This window comes from Gracilinanus agilis, chromosome 2 (genome assembly GCF_016433145.1).
Source record: "Gracilinanus agilis isolate LMUSP501 chromosome 2, AgileGrace, whole genome shotgun sequence".
In the NCBI taxonomy this organism is placed as follows: domain Eukaryota; kingdom Metazoa; phylum Chordata; class Mammalia; order Didelphimorphia; family Didelphidae; genus Gracilinanus; species Gracilinanus agilis.
This window is the reverse complement of record NC_058131.1, coordinates 243617305-243636087: the sequence shown is the minus strand read 5'-3', so window position 1 is coordinate 243636087 and position 18783 is coordinate 243617305. Positions and strand designations below refer to the sequence as shown.

General features: G+C 37.3%; 1 protein-coding gene and 1 pseudogene across 3 annotated transcripts in view; one reads left to right on the top strand and one right to left on the bottom strand.

The window, feature by feature from the left end:
- STAU1 (staufen double-stranded RNA binding protein 1) overlaps positions 1-16488 on the top strand; it is an 81933-nt gene extending 65445 nt beyond the window's left edge. The window contains exons 9-16 of one of the 3 annotated variants that reach the window (XM_044663815.1): positions 2523-2753; positions 7588-7731; positions 8737-8883; positions 10880-10955; positions 11821-12140; positions 13137-13259; positions 14427-14512; positions 14764-16488. In XM_044663815.1, the coding sequence (XP_044519750.1) occupies positions 2523-2753; positions 7588-7731; positions 8737-8883; positions 10880-10955; positions 11821-12140; positions 13137-13259; positions 14427-14512; positions 14764-14779 (1143 nt within the window). In that variant the 3' untranslated portion in view covers positions 14780-16488. The remainder of the gene's footprint in view (positions 1-2522; positions 2754-7587; positions 7732-8736; positions 8884-10879; positions 10956-11820; positions 12141-13136; positions 13260-14426; positions 14513-14763) is intronic. The other 2 variants (XM_044663817.1, XM_044663816.1) reach the window with 2 other exon arrangements.
- On the bottom strand, positions 9851-9963 carry LOC123238375 (annotated as a pseudogene).
- Positions 16489-18783: the final 2295 nt, after the last annotated feature.

Here is an 18783-nt window from a genome sequence, read left to right as displayed (position 1 = left end):
AGACCTAGAGACAAGTCCTGGGTTCAAATCTGGATTCAGACACTGCCTAGCTGTATGACCGTATGCAAGTTACTTACCCCCTATTGCCTAGGCTTTATGGCATGGTTTAAAAAAAAAAACCATTAACTATATCCCACCTTTCCGATTACATATGCTAAAAGCAAATTTCAATGTAACAAAATCAAAAGTGGAGAGCAAACATATTCAATATTGTACCTGAATTATCTCCAAAGATAGCATATCTGATTAGTTAGAAAGGTAAAAAGAAAAGAGTTTTTATTTTCTATGGGTATTTTAATTATTTGCAAATTCTTATTTGATTTTGATTTGCATATCTCATGTTCAAAACACATTTTCTCCTCTTTCTCTCAATTTGTCCAGTAGTCTCAAAAGCGGTTTCACAAGTTCATTTTTCAGAAATTGTAGCCAAATTCCTGTGTATTTTCTCCCATTTTCACTTTTAAGACTGAAAAATAATGTAACCTTTTAAAGGAAAAGTAACAACTGGTCAAATACTGTAGGGAAAAAAATACTGTTCTAGATAAATGATTATTATTTCAATGATAAGAAAAGATATAATTTCTAAATATATTTTTCCCCCTTAAACAGGATAGGTATAATTTACTCTATTGTAAAATACTTAGGACTTAACAATTAAAACTTAGCATTTTTACAGGCATAACATTATTTCGTATTTTATCTGTAAATGTAATCCCAGCCCTACTTCTAACCCTAATTCTAACTCTTAATTGTAACCCTAATCTTATTTTATTTGCATTTGTGAAATTATAGGCGCTCCCTTTGTTGTTTAATGCATTTTTAAATGAATATTTTTTAAAACTATGTGTCCTATACTGTTTTGAGTGTTTCGGTATAATTATTTAGAAACTCACATTTCTGTTACATTCTTTAACATTTTCCTGGTGGCTCTTGTTAATAAAAAATAAATAATTTCAGTTTATTTTCCTGACCAAATTAATTTTGATGCAAATATGGGTTAAATAAAATATTTTGGTACTAAAGATTTGAGAGAGCTACACATCTGGGGTTTCAAGAAAACTCACATAGTTTAAATGTTCATAATATATTTTCAAATGTAGGTAGAAATGTGGCCATATTGGGTGGTAGGACCACTGGTAGACATTAGTAAGGTTTCATGTGATCATACCAGTCTGCAGTAGAGATTTTTAGAAAGTAAAAATTCAAAATGATGAGATTGCATCTGATGTTTGAGCAAAAGTTGACTACATATAAAGCATCACTGGGAAATATTCCTGAGATGTGCAGATGGAACCATGAATTTACAGTAGCAGAACTGTGAAGCTAGGAGGGACCTTGGAGATGAACCCATCATGCCTTCATTTTTATAGAGTCTAATGCTTGAATTCTGAGAGGAGAATGAGTTTTCTCAAGTTCATATAACTACTCTGTGATAGCTGGAACACAAACCCAAGCTTTCTGATACTGAAGGCACTGTTTGTATTCTTATGCCACTGAGTTTTTGTCATTTGGGTTAATGTGATAAGTTTGAGATAGAATTTATGTGGAATACTTAGATACCTAGAAATGGATAGGATGAATTAGACATGTATGTCGAAATGTCAGAAGTTCAGTTAATGATTAATTACTTCCTTAAGCTAGGTACCGTACTATTCAAATACAGTTTTTGATACATGCAGATTTATTAATTGCTAAAGTTTATTGTATTTAAATATGTACCATATTTGCAAAGCATAGCTATACTGGGAAGGAATAAAATGTCTAGTGTCCTCTCTAGCCATAGCTGCTTTTGTCATTAGGGCCCTCAATCTCTGTATCCTGGCTAGCAAAACCCTAGTTTGAGAAAAGAGATATTATTTGTTTGTCTCTCATTGGGTTTTGGGTCAATTGATACATTCCCTCTGAGACCAGGGATATTTGTATTATGAACTGTGGTAGAGTGGGAGGTCTAATGCTTGAATTCTAATCCTTGTTGTGCTGGGTGACTTTGGAATTACAAAGAATCTTATTTTTGTACCGTATTCAAGTTCATAGAAACATATGGGTTCTCAGAGAAGAGATCTTTGAGGTCATTATATAGATGAAAGATTCTGTGGTCTCGAGATGTTAAGGGAGTGATTTGAATCCAAGACTTCTTACTCCAAATTCAGTGTTCTTTTTGTCATACTACAGTGCCACTCCACTCTGACTTTGGGCAAGTTGTGTCACTACTTCAATAGGTTTTAGTTGTTTTGACTGCAAAATGAGGAAAATCTCCACCATTGTAGCATGACATCCTGCTAAATTCTTTTGAGAGCTTTTAGAACTGCAACTATAAAGCATCACTAAAAAGGAGAAAACAACAAAATAGCTTTGAAAAAGATGTTGAGAAAAATGTCTCTTTATGTACATTTCCTTGAGATGTCAGATCTTACTTAGAAATTCTGTCCTTTAACACCCATTCTATATCTCATGTTAATGAACTTTGCTATAACCAGTGTCCCCTACCATTTTTAATAAGTGTTTATCACGCTTTCACTCAGTTTTTCCCTCTGAAACAGGTCACCAGGGAGAGTGGCCCACCTCACATGAAGAGTTTTGTGACAAAGGTGTCAGTTGGCGAATTCATGGGTGAAGGTGAAGGAAAAAGCAAGAAGATTTCAAAGAAAAATGCTGCTATAGCTGTTCTTGAGGAACTAAAGAAATTACCTCCACTTCCAACAGTTGAGAAAATGAAGCCACGAATTAAAAAGAAAACAAAATCAATAGTTAAGGTCAGAACACTTTTTTTTTTCCTGGTCACTTGTGGTTTTATTAATGCCTTTCTTTTTTTATGTTATATACATTTACATTTTACTCCCACAGACTTCCTGTGAGAATTTTCTTGTGATGAAATTAAACTGTTAAGTAAAACTAATAATAGCGACCTCATCTAAAAGTGCATGTAACATTTAACATTTGTAGCACCCCTACTCTATTAAAAAAACAAACAAACAAACAAATCTATTATCTCCTCCTCCATCTCTCACCCCATTAGAAAACAACAACAAATTTCTTTCAATGAATATCCATAGTCAAACAAAAAAATCTTCCCCTAATAGCTTTATATAAAAATATATCTGTCATTCTGTGTCCTAAATCTGCCACCTCTCCTCTCTGTCGTGGAGGCCATATTTCATCATCAGTACTTTGGCCTCATGAATGAAATTGTATTGATGATGGTTCTTAAAGCTTTCAAAGTTGCTTGTTTTTATAGTAGTGTTTGTTGTCCATGTACAAATTGTACTCTTGAATCTGTTCGTTTCATTCTTTTATCAGTTTATTAAATTCTTCAGAATTGTTCATTTTTATAATATTGATGTTAGATTTAAAATTTTTCTTCTAATTCAGCTCACTTCACTCTACATTACTTCACATACCACAACATTTTTGAAATGTTTTCCAGGGAAGAACATTTTAAAATAACCCCATAACTTATGTTTTTTTAAATGTCATTTTTTTATATCTTCACATCACATTCATTTCTGTATCCCTTTTGACTCTGCTAGGTAGTAAAATATCCTTTGAAACAAAAGATAAAAAGAAAGAGGAATAAAAAGCAATCAAATGAAACTAACGAATACATTAATTTTGCCTATTGTAGTATATGTAGTACTTCATACCTATACATCTCCTACTTCTTTGATAAAAGGAGGAAGATGAATTTTCTCACCTGTTCTGGCTTACTTATTACAGCCTTCAGTTGGAATCTTTTCATTCCATTTACATTGTAATCATTGTGGATTTTTTTCTTAATTATGCTTATTGCAGTCTTCATCAATTCATATAAATCTTCTCATGCCTTTCCAAATTATTCACATGGAAAATACAATAATTTTCCATTATATTCATGTAGTACACTTTTTTTAGGCATTCCCTAATCAGTGGGTACCTACTTTGTTTAAATTCTTTGCTATTACAAAAATGTTGTGATTATTTTGCAATATGTGGGAACTTTCCTTCTGTCTTTGACCATATTGTACCTATTGATTTTTTTCTAAAGGAATTTTTATTGATTTCTTTTGGTTTTGTTTAACCTATATTTTCAGTTATATCCTTATGCCTTCTCCATCTCAGAAAGCTGTTCCATAGGGGACAGCTAGTTGGCTCAGTAGACTCAGTGCCAGGCCTAAAAATGGGAGGTCCTGGGTTCCAATCTGACCTCAGACACTTCCTAGCTGTGTGACCCTGGGCGAGTCACTTAGCCTCCATTGCCTAGATCTTACCACTCTTCTGCCTTAGAACCAACACACAGTATTGATTAAGATGGAAGGTAAGGGTTTTAAAAAAAATAAAAAGAAAAGAAAGATTTCCCAAAGAGCAAAAAATTTTAAAAAGGAAGGGGAAAAAACTTCATTCAGCAAATTAGCCAGCACTCAGGGGAAAAAAAACAGCTGACATTATGTGCGGTATGCCATAGCCATAATCTCCTGATAGTTTTGTTATTGTTCTTTTTTATATTGTTGTAGTTTTTTACATGTACATATCTTACCTAGTTCTACTTTATTTTGCATTATAAGATCATAAATGTGGACCTAAAAGAGAGCATAAAAATCTATTCCAAACCTCTAATTTTATAGATGAAGAAACAGTGAGTGGTCTAAGGTCACACATATGATGCTAGAATTCAGTCCTGGGTCATGTGACTTTACTTTAACCACTCTATTCATTTGTATTACTCTTCTCTCAGTTCATATAAATCCTCATATGTTTCTCTGTAGTTATCATATTCAATATTTTTTACAATACACATTCCATTTTATTCATTTACCACAAACTTGTTTAGCTGTTCCTTCAACAACAAGACTGGTTGGTTTGCTGAATTTTAAAATTGGAGAAAACCTTTGAGATTAATCCCTGTCATAATTCTGAGTCCCCTCTAACATCTACAGGATCCAAAAAAAAAAAATTCAGAAGAATGATTTACCCAGCCTCCCTGGGCCTCAGTTTTGTGACTTATAAAATGAAGCAGTAGTAGATGTGAGAATTGCCAAGGCCCTTTCCAGTTCTAAACTTATGATCCTGTGATTTGGGGCATTCAACAGATATTTGCTAAGCTACTACTGTGTGCCAGACAATGGAATTAAAAAACAAAACAAAATAATTCTAAACGCTTACATCCTGTCAAGGAAACATACATACTTCGGCATATACATATACATATTTGTGTGTGTGTGCATGTACTTTGTAAAATAAATAAAAAGTTTTTGTTCATAGATACCAGAATTGGGAAAGACCAGTAAAGGCATCATGTAGAAGTTAGTGCTTGACTCAGGTTTGGAGGAAATTAAAAAGTCTTAGAACAGAGATGAGGATTCTCCAAGAATGGGTAATAATCATTGTAAAGACACAGTGCCATAAGATGAAGAATTTGCATGTGGTCCATCAGCAAGACCAGTTTTGGGCACTATAGAATGTGAGAAAGTAAGATACAGGATGTCAGTTTTAATGATTTAAAACTGTCCTAAGACTTTTGGAACATCCTGCATACTAAGTCTGAAAAGGTATGTTAGGAAAGGTTTTAAATGACAGTGGTTTGTATTTTGTCCTAAAAGTAACAAAGCTATTGGAGTTTATTGAATTTGGAAATGATGTAGCCATTTGTGTGCTTCAGGATAATCACTTTGGAACATGTGTAAAGGATAGATAAGAGAGGACAACCAACAATGAGTTGAAAACTTTTTTCTTATGTCTTCTACTGATTTGTTCTGTCCTTTGGAACCAAGCGAATCTTAAGTAAGAACTGCCTCATTGTATACTTTGAGAATGTCTTTAGTGTCTTTTTCCATCTCTCCTCCCATCTTACAAAAAAACTCATTCCACTAAATAAATACCACCTGGGTTTGCTTCTAGAAAGCATAGTCTACACTATCCACTTCAATGATATGAAAAATTTTTTAGTGATGTTATCTTTTGTTTTTATAATTTTCCTTTCCTAGTTCATTGCTCCCTTTTCCCAATACAGAATAAGAAAGATGATTTTTTTTTTTTTTAAGTTCAGCAACACTCACCATTGCTCCCCACCTCTGCAAAGAAGGTAGTGGTACATATTCTCTTAACTCTCCTTCAAGTCCAAGCTTGGTCATTATAATTATATAGGAATAGCTTATAATTTTTTTCTTGTTTCTTATAACCAATGACTAAATTACAGAATCTAATGACCTTTTCTCATGCTTTATCCTCTTTAACCTTTAAGACTGTAATATTCAATTTTTTTGATATCTCTTCCACCTGAATTCTCTCTCTCCAGTGGCTTCCATGTCATTGTTTCACTGGTTTTATTCTAATTTATGTGACTGTTCTTTTTCAGTCTCTTCCAGGAATTCATTATTATCTTTCTCTTACACCCTAATCACGAGAGCTCCCAAAGGTGCTCCCTAAGTCTTCTTGTCTCTATTCTTTTCTTTGGTAGTTTCATTTGTTATCATGAGTTCAATAACCATCTCTGCAGAAATCACCCCTAACTTTTATATATTTCTAACTCCTAAAAGAAATTGCCTATAAATTTCTCATTCTTAATCTTTCCTCTGAACTCCAGGTCCATACCAGGCAAGGAGGGTCTTATCTGTAAAGTGGTCATAATAACAGCATCTACATTACATGGTTAGTTTGAGGTTCAAATTGAAATAATATATATAAAACACTTTTCAGACTTTAAAGCACTATATAAATGTGTTTTAGCTATTGTCTCCATTTACTTAACATCTCCATTTGGCTATCCATACAACATCTTAAATTCAACATATCTAACTCATTAATTTCTCCTCTCCCCCAAAGAAATAAGCAAACATCTACCCCCTCTTACTATGGTCTGTGTTTCTGTCGATGATGTCATCATCCTTCAAGTCTCCCCTGCTCAAAATCCTTGAATTATCTTCAGCTTTTTCTTCTCTCTCATTCAGTCAGTTTTCAGGGCTTATCAGTTCTGCCTCCATAACATTTCTTGTCCCCATTCCTTTTTCTCCACTCACAGAAGCCACCACCCTAGTTCAGGCCCTCTGTCCTGGACTATTGCAACTTCTAATTTGACTTTTTACCCTGAGTCTCTCACCTCTTCTACTAATCCTCCATATATATTCCAAAGCGCTTTTCTTAAACTACAAATGTAATTATGTCAATTGAGCAGATTACAGCTTTTAATTACCTGCCAATAACATAGAAATTCATCTGTGTAAAATGTCCATTTTGTATTTAAAATTTTGAGAGCTATTTTTTTTAAACCCATACCTTCTGCCTTAGAACCAATACTCTGGCTCTTGTCTTTTTTAAATGTTCCTCCTATGAAAACACACTGACTTTTGGTGAAAGGGAGTGATTCTGTATTCAGTAAATTCTTTTGTTTAGCTTTCATGTAATGATTCGTGATTTGTTTTAAGATAGTATTAATTTGTGAGGAGCAGATTTTTATTTCATGTTTCCATAGCCATCATACAGATTCACAAATATTGTTTTTTTTTAATTATAATTTTAAACCAATTTATTAAATTGAAATCAGTATTCACTTCGAGTCTGAGGTTATTTGCATCAATAATGTGATAGCCAATTTCACCAACATTATTTCTTCTTCAGCTACAGACAAGCCCAGAATATGGTCAAGGAATGAATCCTATTAGCCGACTTGCCCAGATCCAGCAGGCCAAAAAAGATAAGGAGCCTGAATATATGCTTCTCACTGAGCGAGGTCTTCCTCGGCGCAGGGAGTTTGTGATGCAGGTAGGTGAAGTGGAGGGTTGCGTTTGGCCATGCTAATGCTACCATTTTTAATAGATTGAAAATGTTAATGAAGTTGTAGATTCGTTTATTGTTTTTCCTGGCACCTTTCTTCCATCTGTCATAAAGTATTTAACAGCTAGGTGACAAATTTGTATCTGACCTCCACAGGTTTGCTACCATTGCCATGTGGCCTTTCAGAAGGATGACTTAAAATTTCCCCAGTCTTTGCCTAGAATTTGTTGCTTAAGGGTATATTGCTTCCCTGCAAGTCTGTTCTTGCTCCTGAAATTGATAGTATATAGAAAGGTTTTGCTGGGCTTAGTGAAATTCTGTCATGTGGGCAGCCTAATGTTACCTTACATTTGGAGACCAGACACTGTTTGGGAGAAAGCATTCTTTGAAATGTTTACCCACTTTTAAAATGTCCTACCGTAATATTATGATCCCTCTTGAAATTCTGTAAGTGATATGACTTGTTTAGTCAACAATTCTAAATACTCTTTATAATTTAGTCAGTAGGTTTTGCCCCCAAACCATCTTGAGCCTTTTATCCATACATGACTTCAGATTAGGTGAGATTGTTGTGTTCTTTCTTACAGGGCTACAGTAGCAAGTCATTCAGGCTATTCTAAGCTAGTTTTTTTGCCTACGCATTTGGTAGACTCATTTTTCAATACCCAGAATCACTTAGAGGAAGAGCTAATAGATCACGAGATGAAGTATATTATTCTTAAAAGATCAGAATTAGAAGGGAATTTAGCAAAGAATAGTGTAGATGTTAGACCCAGAAAGACTGTTAAAGTTTATTTATACTAATAATTTCATTCTCTCTGTATTTGATGTGCTCTAGAGTTTGTGACTTTACAAATGGGGATCAACTTGGATAAAACTTAAACCAGTTCACCTTTCTCAGATTATTTTATTCATTCCTTAAAATAGAACAACCATGGTTTGGATTTTTGTACCAAACACCTAACTACTGATGTGTTGCTTGACTTTGTGCAGGTCAAAGTCGGTGGCCATACTGCTGAAGGAATGGGCACGAATAAGAAGGTAGCAAAGCGCAATGCAGCTGAAAATATGTTAGAGATCCTAGGTTTCAAAGTCCCCCAAGCCCAGCCCCCCAAGCCAGCACTAAAGACAGAAGAAAAGGTAACCAACCCCCTGAATGTTAATTTCTTTTTCTGTCATCCATAGACAGCTATAATCTCGATCTCAAAGGAAACCTCAAACAAGGTTCTTGCTTCAATACCTCAAGCAAGAGATTGTGGTCAGAAGCAGGGTGATATCTTTCAAGTATCTACAGACTGCCTGTACAGAATCATTTATGAATTTTTATCCTTGTTTAGTGCCTTAAAGACACTGGACAGTTGTCCAAAATCAATTCCTTTTCTCTTCTTGTAAAACGATGGCTACTTGTGCTCGGAATTTGTGTGCAATTTAGTGTTATCTTGGCATGTAGAGGCAGAATGGCAAAATGAATGAAGAACTGTTCTCAGAGCCAGGAAGCCTTGGGATTGGGTCCTACTTCTGACACATGCTGATTTTGTGACCCTAGCTAAGTCACTTAACCTCTGACAGCTGTAGGAAATTCTCTAAAACTCATATGCAAAGGTGGTAGTGTCCTGCTTTTGGAGGTTTTGTCATCTGGGAGTTCCCTCTATCAATGAATTGCAGGTTCAGGATCTCTAAAGTAAAGTGTGCTTAGGAGTCTGGTTAACCTGAGGCTTACATTAGTGAATGATCAAAGGCTTGATTTTCCAGAACACAGACACAGTGTGATGTCAGATTTGGAAAAGAAGGCACAGATTTCGGGGGGTTTTGATGTGGAATTTTTTCCCCCTCCTAACACAGGTTACCTGGTGCTCAGAAATGGCAGGTGATATTAAAGTCACCCTGAACATTTTCACTTGTTCAAAAGAATGGGCAAGCAGCTCATCCTAATGAAATTTCTAATGGTTTTCTCCTTTCACATTTTTAAATGGTTTTGTCAGGATAACCCTGAAGACACCATGATCGTTTGGTTCACTTGTGCTCCACACAGCTCTAAGAAAAATTATCAGCTGATGCTTCACAACAGTAGAAGCCTTAAAATGCTTCATGTTATTCATTTGTTTTTAAAAATATGGAACGCTTTATGAATTTGCGTGTCATCCATCATTGCACAGGGGCCACGCTAATTGTCTTTCTTTATCGTTCCAATTTTAGTATATGTGCTGCCGAAGCAAGCACTCAACTGCTTCATTTTAATATGCCCTATCTAAACGTTGGGCTTTTGCTTTTAAAAATTTTTTGCCAAAAACTTGTAAGGGTGGTTTTAGAATTAATTACCAAGAAGGGACGAGCCCTTCCATTTGACTGAATTTAAATCTATGTCTTTGATGATTCAGTCATAAACTGTCAGAGCTGGACAGGCCTCTAAAGGTCATTGAGTGCAATCACTTCATTTTGTAGATGAGGAAATTGAGGCCCCAAGAAGGGAAATGACTTGTCCAGTCACATAGAAAGGTATTGATACCTGGAACTTGAACCTTGATCTCTTGCCTTCCCCTCCAGTGCTATTTCCACTACACCACACTGCCTTTGTTCTGTTTGAAACAGTATCTCACTTTTCATCTCACTTGATAATGATGTTAGTCCCAGAATGCTCTTTGATTTATAAATTAAGGCTCAACCTAAAAGGTTCCTTTGCATTAATGTGATTTCACATTATTTGATCATCTTTTGGCTCTTTTGGGTTAAGTTGTCCATTTCTTATTGCTCTTCCTTTGAATGCCATTGTTTAGCATTTTGGAATTAAGAGAAAACCATGTTTTATATAGCTCTGGTGTCTGAGGACACAGAAAAAAATAGAAGTTTGATGGTTTTCTGTATTAATATGAGAAATGCAGCAAATCTTGGGTGGGTGGTTAATTTTGCATTCTCTGGGAGAGTGAGGGACCTTGTAATGGGTTTTCCTGCATTTGGGACTGGTGACCTTATGCTCCTGCACAATTCTGGGGAGTGACAGGGAGCTAATTTAGAACTCCAAACAAGAACCCCATGGACCTTTTCCTGACTCGTAGGTACCAAGAGCTAATTTTTCCACTGTGCAATCAAATTCTTTAGAGAAATGCTATTGGTTTGTCTCTGACTTTGTTTTTTTAAGACCCCAGTAAAGAAACCAGGTGATGGAAGAAAAGTTACCTTTTTTGAGCCCAACTCTGGTGATGAAAATGTGACCAGTAAGTGTAACCTCATTGGAATTTTGAAATGGATTGGTCTAATGATGTGCATATTGTATTTTGTGGAGGGGGAAAAGGAACCATCAGTTAGTATTACTTTATTTATGATTTATACTTGTTTATCTCTTTTTTCCCCAAAAAAAGACCCTGTGCTTGCCTTTGTCATTGGGATCTTTTGCTTTATTGATTTTACTTTGACTAAGCAGCAGTTTCATTGGTCTCCCTTGCCTCTTTCTTTGTCTTTATCCTCATGTTCTCTTACATGCTGTTCCATATAGAACAATTTGAATATTAATTGTTTCATCTTGCCTTCTTTCTTTTCATTTTTTTTCCCTTGCACTAAGAATCTCAAGACCTGAGTTCTAGTCCTAGCTCTCCCATTAACAGGCCTGTGACCTTGGGCAGGTCACTTCCCTTTTCAAATGTCATTTTCCATAAAATGAAGTGATTAGATGAGTAAATCTTTAAGACTCTTCCCTAGCTCTGCTATTGTAAGTTCTTTGTTCTAAGGTCTCATCCAACTCTGACATGCATCTTAGTCTATCCCAAAAGTGAATAAATAAAAAGGGATTTTGGGGGGACTTATTGCCTTCTTTTTCATAAGTTCAGTCCCACCATTCCTTTGTTTCTATTGCATCTCTCTCTGAGACTATGCTCCAATTCGGCAAGTAAATTGCATTGCTGATCCTTGGGTTTGTATAATGTTTTAAATATTGATTGGTGATGCCCCATCTATATATGATAACACATATACCTTTAATTCCGTACGATTTTGTGTGCATGTTGCTACTTTGCCTTTTGTTTTAATATCTACCATGCATTCAGGTTCAGTGGATGTTTTGAAATTATGTACATGTCTCCCTAGGTAATAAGGAAGATGAATTTAGGATGCCTTATCTCAGTCATCAGCAACTTCCAGCAGGAATTCTTCCCATGGTGCCTGAAGTGGCACAGGCTGTAGGAGTCAATCAAGGACATCATACCAAAGAGTTTACCAGGGTAGCTCCGAATCCTGCCAAGGCAACTGTCACAGCTATGATTGCTAGAGAGCTATTGTATGGGGGGACCTCCCCAACAGCTGAGACCATTTTAAAGAATAACATCTCCTCAGGCCATGTCCCCCACGGGCCACTTACCAGACCCTCTGAACAACTGGATTACCTTTCCAATGTCCAGGGAATCCAGGTAATTTTTTGTGGACCATATTCCACATCTTTGCAGCTTATTAGGAAAAAGAGGGTTTTACTAAAGTTTATAGAACTATTTTAGGACATTTATTGTGTATCAACAACTACTTATAGAGATTCTTTTGTTTAGGGAAAAGACTGAATTAACCTTCACCTCGATCTATCTAGACTTTGAAGAATTTTTACTCAGCTTTTTTTTTTTTATATACCCTTACCTTCAGTCTTGGAGTCAATACCGTGTATTGGCTCCAAGGCAGAAGATTGGTAAGGGTAGGCAATGGGGGTCAAGTGACTTGCCCAGGGTCACAAAGCTGGGAAGTGTCTGAGGCTGGATTTGAACCTAGGACCTCCCGTCTCTAGGCCTGACTCTCAATCCACCCAGCTTCCCCTCTTAACTCAGCTTTTAGAGAGGCACTTTTATACTGTGGATCTGAGAAAGAAAGAATTGGAAAATGGCATGTCACTTAGCCTGGTTGTTGAGGGGGGCATCTAGTACCTTTGAAAAAATAGACAAGTCGTCTGGAAAAACTAAGCCTTTGACTTAATGACATTTTTACAGCATTGACTTTGAAAGGAACATCTTTGATGATGACATTCTTTACATATGACATTTTGTTCACTAAGATGGAGAAGTTATTGCTTTTTTTCACAACTAGAGAAGTTAGTAGTTATCAGGGTCCCTGAGAGGTACTTGTAGACAAGGATTGATTATGTCTTTGAAGACCTCACTATCTCCTCAGCAACCAGTTAATGAGAGTTGCATGGCTGTGTAAAATACTAGCAAAAATATTTGTCTCTGGTCTTTGAGTCCTTTCTGACCCAACCAGGCCTACTGCTAGTGACAAGTACGGAAATGATAGCCAGAGTAAAGCAGGCATGATCCCTCTGGCCCATTCCTCCTAATCCCTTTTGTAGGACTAGCTGAAAGTTACACAAGCAATTTCCTACTTGCCCTTAGGGTTGACAGTAATTTTTTTTTTCTTTGCTTCCTTAGGTGGAGTACAAAGACTTCCCAAAAAACAACAAGAATGAGTTTGTGTCTCTTATAAATTGCTCCTCTCAGCCACCTCTGATCAGCCATGGAATTGGAAAGGATGTGGAATCCTGCCATGACATGGTATGTTAAACTCTTAAATGATCTTATGTATTCTTGGAATGGCTCTTTTGTTTGAAAATTAAAGGTAAAGCTGCAAATTAAAAAGCCCAGTTGTTAATCCCACTCAGTTCAATTGGTTATTGACCTCATGTTTCCTTTGAACATCCACTATCTTTATATATTACCTCTTTGCAAGCTCCCATTTATGCAGAACACTACCCCACCATGTTGTTACATCCTGAGTTGTTTGTACAGATTTCTGATTCTTTTTCTCAGAAAGAATTAACCGATTTTCGACCTGGCTATCATGCTAATAATTCTTGGGAGATAATTGTTCCTCTTGGCACAAGCTGTACACCAGCAAAAGACCTATATATTTTTAAATTCCTTTTTATAATAACTCTTTTCTTTCCCTTCCCATACTGCTTCTCCTGTCATTTGTGACTGGAATCAGTAGTCTTGAGTCATAATATTCCTAATAGACCATGTTGGCAAAGGCGTGGCATCCCAGCATCTGAGGACATTGCTCACATGCCCTGTCCCTCCCTCTCCTCAGCAGCCCAATGTGAGCACTTCCTCCCTCTGCTGTCTGGGGTAATGTGGGGGGCTCACAGGCAGCCTGAAGGTGCAGTTTGGCAAGGATGTGATGTCTAAAAGGTTCACCAGTGCTATGCTAGACCAATGTCTATCCCTTCATTAGACCTTGGGAACCTCTTAACTCTCAACAGAATGAAATTCTTCATGGCCCAATAGGGGCAGCCCCTGGAATACCTCATGCTGTCAGTGAAATCCCTCTTATACTTAATGTTTATTTAAAGAATCTGCAGTTTCCTCAATATGAGTATCCTGCCATACATTAGTGGACAACTTTCATAAGCTGACATGTCTGGGGGGAAAAATGTATCTTCTGGTGAGTAGCATTCCCTGGAGAAGAGATTCTTTGAACTTATGCTGGTCAGACCTGTACCCCAAGGCATAGGATCCACTAGAGCTTGTGACCCACCTCGGACAGCTCCAGGCCATCTCTTGGCTATCTATCTGGACGATCAGAGAAGTACCTTTAGATGGGGAAGTGTTCTTCCTCAAACTAATCTTAAGTGGATTGCTGCCCAATCTGACCAGTCACCATTGGCGTTTGAGCCCCATTCCCCACATCAAGGTTAATGAGAAATGTCCTTCTTCTCCCAGGCTGCACTGAACATTTTAAAGTTGCTGTCTGAGTTGGACCAACAAAGTACAGAGATGCCAAGAACAGGAAATGGACCAATGTCTGTGTGAGTGAATTGTTACTGTGGGAATCTTTGATCCCCTCCCACTAACTCCAGTAGTTCCTTGGGGTTTCTTTGTCAGATTTTCAGGGGAGCCCCCTTTCCCACCTGGAGTAGAAAGTGCCATAATCAGCCTCACCTGTAAGCCCAGGCCTACTTGCTGGACTTCCTCTATGTGCTTTTTTGTGGGGAGGGTCAGGGTTTAACTGCATCACATCTCCTAACTGGTTTTTGTTATTGTTCTTTTTCCTTTAAAGGTGTGGGAGGTGCTGAACCTTTTCTGGCCACAAACCACTTTAAAAGTTCAACATATATACTGAATATACTGAAACTGCTTTGCAATTTTGGAATTTCTGATGCCTCCAGGGGGCGGAGAGATGTGGTGAATGATGAAATGGAGAAGAAGGCAATAGTGATGAGAATGGAGACAAAGAGGAGGAGGCTGTGATTGTGAACTCTCATGGTTTCTTCTGGTGGGGCCAGACAGGAGGTGGCAGTGGGGGAGTTCTGACAAGACCTAAAATCATGCACAAGCTACTGCTTGGATATGTTTGTGGGGAAGGAGGGCCAAATGAAGGGAGACCAACTCTGGGCTCCTGCATTGAGTTCTTCTGTCTCCACTAGGAAGTAATTGTTCATCATCCTGGAGTCACATGGTCTTCTTCAGTGCTTTGTCTTGTGTTTTTATAGATGTGTGAAACCAGAAATGGAAAGCAATCCCCTTCTCAAACTGGCTAACTCCAACCTTTAGGGACAGACACTGGACAGCAGTGCCTGACAGGCGTTGTTAGACTTGACCCATGTCTGAAAGCACCAGAGAAAATCAAATGCTTCCTATTCAGTGTAACCTGTTATAGAGTGAGTGCTGCAGCCCTTCCATCCTCGTAGTTACTGAAATCATAACCATTGCTTTATCCTAAGACAGTGAAACATTCTGAGTTTCCTTTTTTGTTTTGATTGAAACAACACTATACGTTTTTTTCATTTGAAAGTTTCTCAATTGTATCTAGTTATATAGCACAGTTTAGAAACTTGTCTGAGACTGACGTTCTCTGTAAACTAACCTGCAAAGATCATATCCATGTATGTGGCTCTACACTTTGTTTTTATCGGAAAGGCCTAGGACCGTTCCGATGATGCCAATTGTGTGCCATTCAGTTTAATGTCCCAGATAGATCTATCTAGCTATATATAGATATAGATATGCAGATATCAATATCTATATGTATGAAAAATATATATATATATATATAACTTTGATGAAGTTGCCCAATGGTTATGTAAATTGGACATTTTAGGAATTTTAAGCTCACATGATCATTTGGTTCATTTACTATTTCCTTTTTTTTTTTTTTTGTTAAATACAACAGAACTTAAAATAAATGAATTTTGATCTTTCTTTTTAAAGATTATTAAAGAATAAATGTGTGTGTATATATAGCTCTGTGGCACACAGCTTTCACAACACTACAGGATATGATCTCAGTGTAGTGCATATAAAAACTGCAGATTGATTTTCCTTGAGTGCTTTATACTGTTGAATTACATCTCCATGTAGGGCTGAAAAAAATTAACGATGTTTATATATAAAACTGTGTTGCTTTTGATGTTGTGTTATTGTGCACAGAAATGTGTGCAGTAAGTTTTTGCATATGGTCCAGGTAAAAAGCACGGTCGCCTTGCAAGTTAAGTACTGCTTCAGTTCATTGTTCACGCTGGAAATTTTTTCTCCCCATGGAATGTAAGTAAAACTGAGTGTTTGTCACCAATAAATGGTCATACTAAATTTTTTGGGTTAATTTATTCTTGTATACCATTATTGCTGGATTGCTTCCCCCTTCCTAGCCCACCCTTTTGTAGGGGAGTGGAGGGAAGGATTTGTAATGCTAATGTGATTCAGTTTGGCCAGTAATCAGAAAGTCTGAAATAACTTTATATAAAAACAATTGATCAATAAAATTGCAACTAATGAATCTTGGTAATCTTGAGCAGTGACTAAAGAAAGGGAATGTAGATTCTGGACCCCGAAACCCATGGGTCATTGGACTCCGATGTTAATGGTTGTGCAGTTGTAAATAGGACAGGGACAAACTCTGGTCAGCTTCCTCTGACGTGGGCCCTTCTGAAGATTCTGTTAGATCTCTCCCCCGAGGCCACACTGGCAGACTTGCTTTCCCTTCTGGGGTTGGGGAGGCCTCAGGTTTTTCCCAGAGGTATAGACCAGATTCTCAGGGGAGAAGTGTGAGCCGTGCCTTACCTGGTATAGCTGCACCAAAATCAGGCAGCCTCATCCTTGTTCCCACTACTGAATTTATCCTGGGCACTAGAACTGTAGTGACGGATCTATGAATATGATTTGGAAACCCTGCTAAGGACTTGCAGAATTTCAGATTGCAACATGGGTTATCTTGGAAAAAGCTGTGATGGCTACCGTGCTTCTACCCCCAAAGATGCAGAACTACATTGAAAGCTCATCTGAAAAATTAAGTTGACCTTTGACCCCTTAAGATGTGACCTGCTTTCAGTTAATAAGTAGGTAGAAGAAAATCATTTGATGTCTCTTCAAGGTATAGATTTCTTATATTTTTACTTAGTTATTTTACTAAAAACCCTTACCTTCCATCTTAGAATCAATACTAATTATTAGTTCCAAGGCAGAAGAGCAGTAAGAACTAAGGAATTAGGGTTAAATGACTTGCCCAGGGCACATTTCTAGGCTGTGTCTGAGGATATGTTTGAATGCAGGACCTGGTGTCTCTAGTAGAGGCCTGGCTCTCAATCCACTGAGGCACTAAGCTGTCCCATAGATTTCTTTTAAACAGGAAGTAAGCTGAATGGCATTATGACTTTTCACTTACCAAGAATTCAAGTGATTTGCCTTAGATCCTCTATGACAGATTGCTGGTAAAACATGGAGGCAATACTTCCACTGCAGAGGGTCTGTGTAAGGGGCCTTGGGTAAGCATTTAAACCCCAAGGAAATAATGGATCATTGAGTGACTATAGTCTTAGCTCCAAGTCATTCTGTGCTCACAGGTTCCTGGTGAGAACATGTGGTAACACTGTAGACTGGGCCGAAGTGCTCCACTCAGCCAAGACTCTATCAACCTCTACATTTAGCATTAGACTATGCTTCTAAGAAGGCCGAGCATAGCTTGTTTACATGCTCTTGTCTATTTACACACTTATTTTGAAAGCACACAATTACAGAAGCCATTAGAGTATACCAAAAGCTTTCTAAAACTAATTTTTTAACCCTTACTTTCTTAGAATCAATACTAAGTATGAGCTCTAAGGCAGAAGAGTGGTAAGGGCCAGGCAATGGGGGTTAAGTGACCTGCACAGGAATATATACTTTATAAACTATTAAATTGATTTTGAGCAGTATATGTAAATTTTATGGTTAAGAAGTTAAAAAAAATTTTTTTCTTTGCAGAACCAGAATTTGTAGAACAGGGTTAGCCTGGGACTTTTCCAAGCCAAGTCAGATTTTTAGAACTGCCTTGTAACCTTTGGCTGATTGCTGTGAAAGGGGGTAGAAATCAGGTGGTATGAATTTTACATAAGTTCACATCAGTGTAGTATTTTCAAGTTTACCAAGAGCTATCATCACTAGATGAAGTAAGTAGTGCAAGTATTATTCCCATTTTACAGATGAGACTAAAGCTTAGAGAGAATTTAACAGGTCCAAGATCATATAATAATGAGGCACAACTAGGACTTGAACCCAAGTCTCCTGACTCTTAGTGCAGGGTTTTTTCTTCCACTGCATTATCTTTTTATTAGGAATACAATGGTGGACTGAATGTGTAGGTGGGTCTCTAGCTCTCTGTTTCTAATTTTTATTGTTTTTATATCATGTTCACTTTTTTTTAAACCCTTACCTTCTGTCTCTAAGGCAGAAGAGCGGTGAGGGTGGGCAATGGGGGTCAAGGGACTTGCCCAGGGTCACACAGCTAGGAAGTGTCTGAGGTCAGATTTGAACCTAGGATCTCCCATCTCTGGGCCTGGCTCTCAACCCACTGAGCCACCCAGCTGCCCCCCATCATGTTCACTTTTAAAGTTTTTTCTCTTTCCCTACCCAGCATGGCTCTTGCTTTTTAAACTTCCTGAGATACTTCAATGGTGTAAACCTCTAGGTGTCCCCAAACATAAATTGCATTGACCATTTTGTCTCTGGAGACCATCTCTCTATGGTGCGATTTCTACATGATCTTCCCAGTTTGAGGCTGTTATATTGTCTGCTGCTCTATCTAAAACTGTATTCTACCACCCAT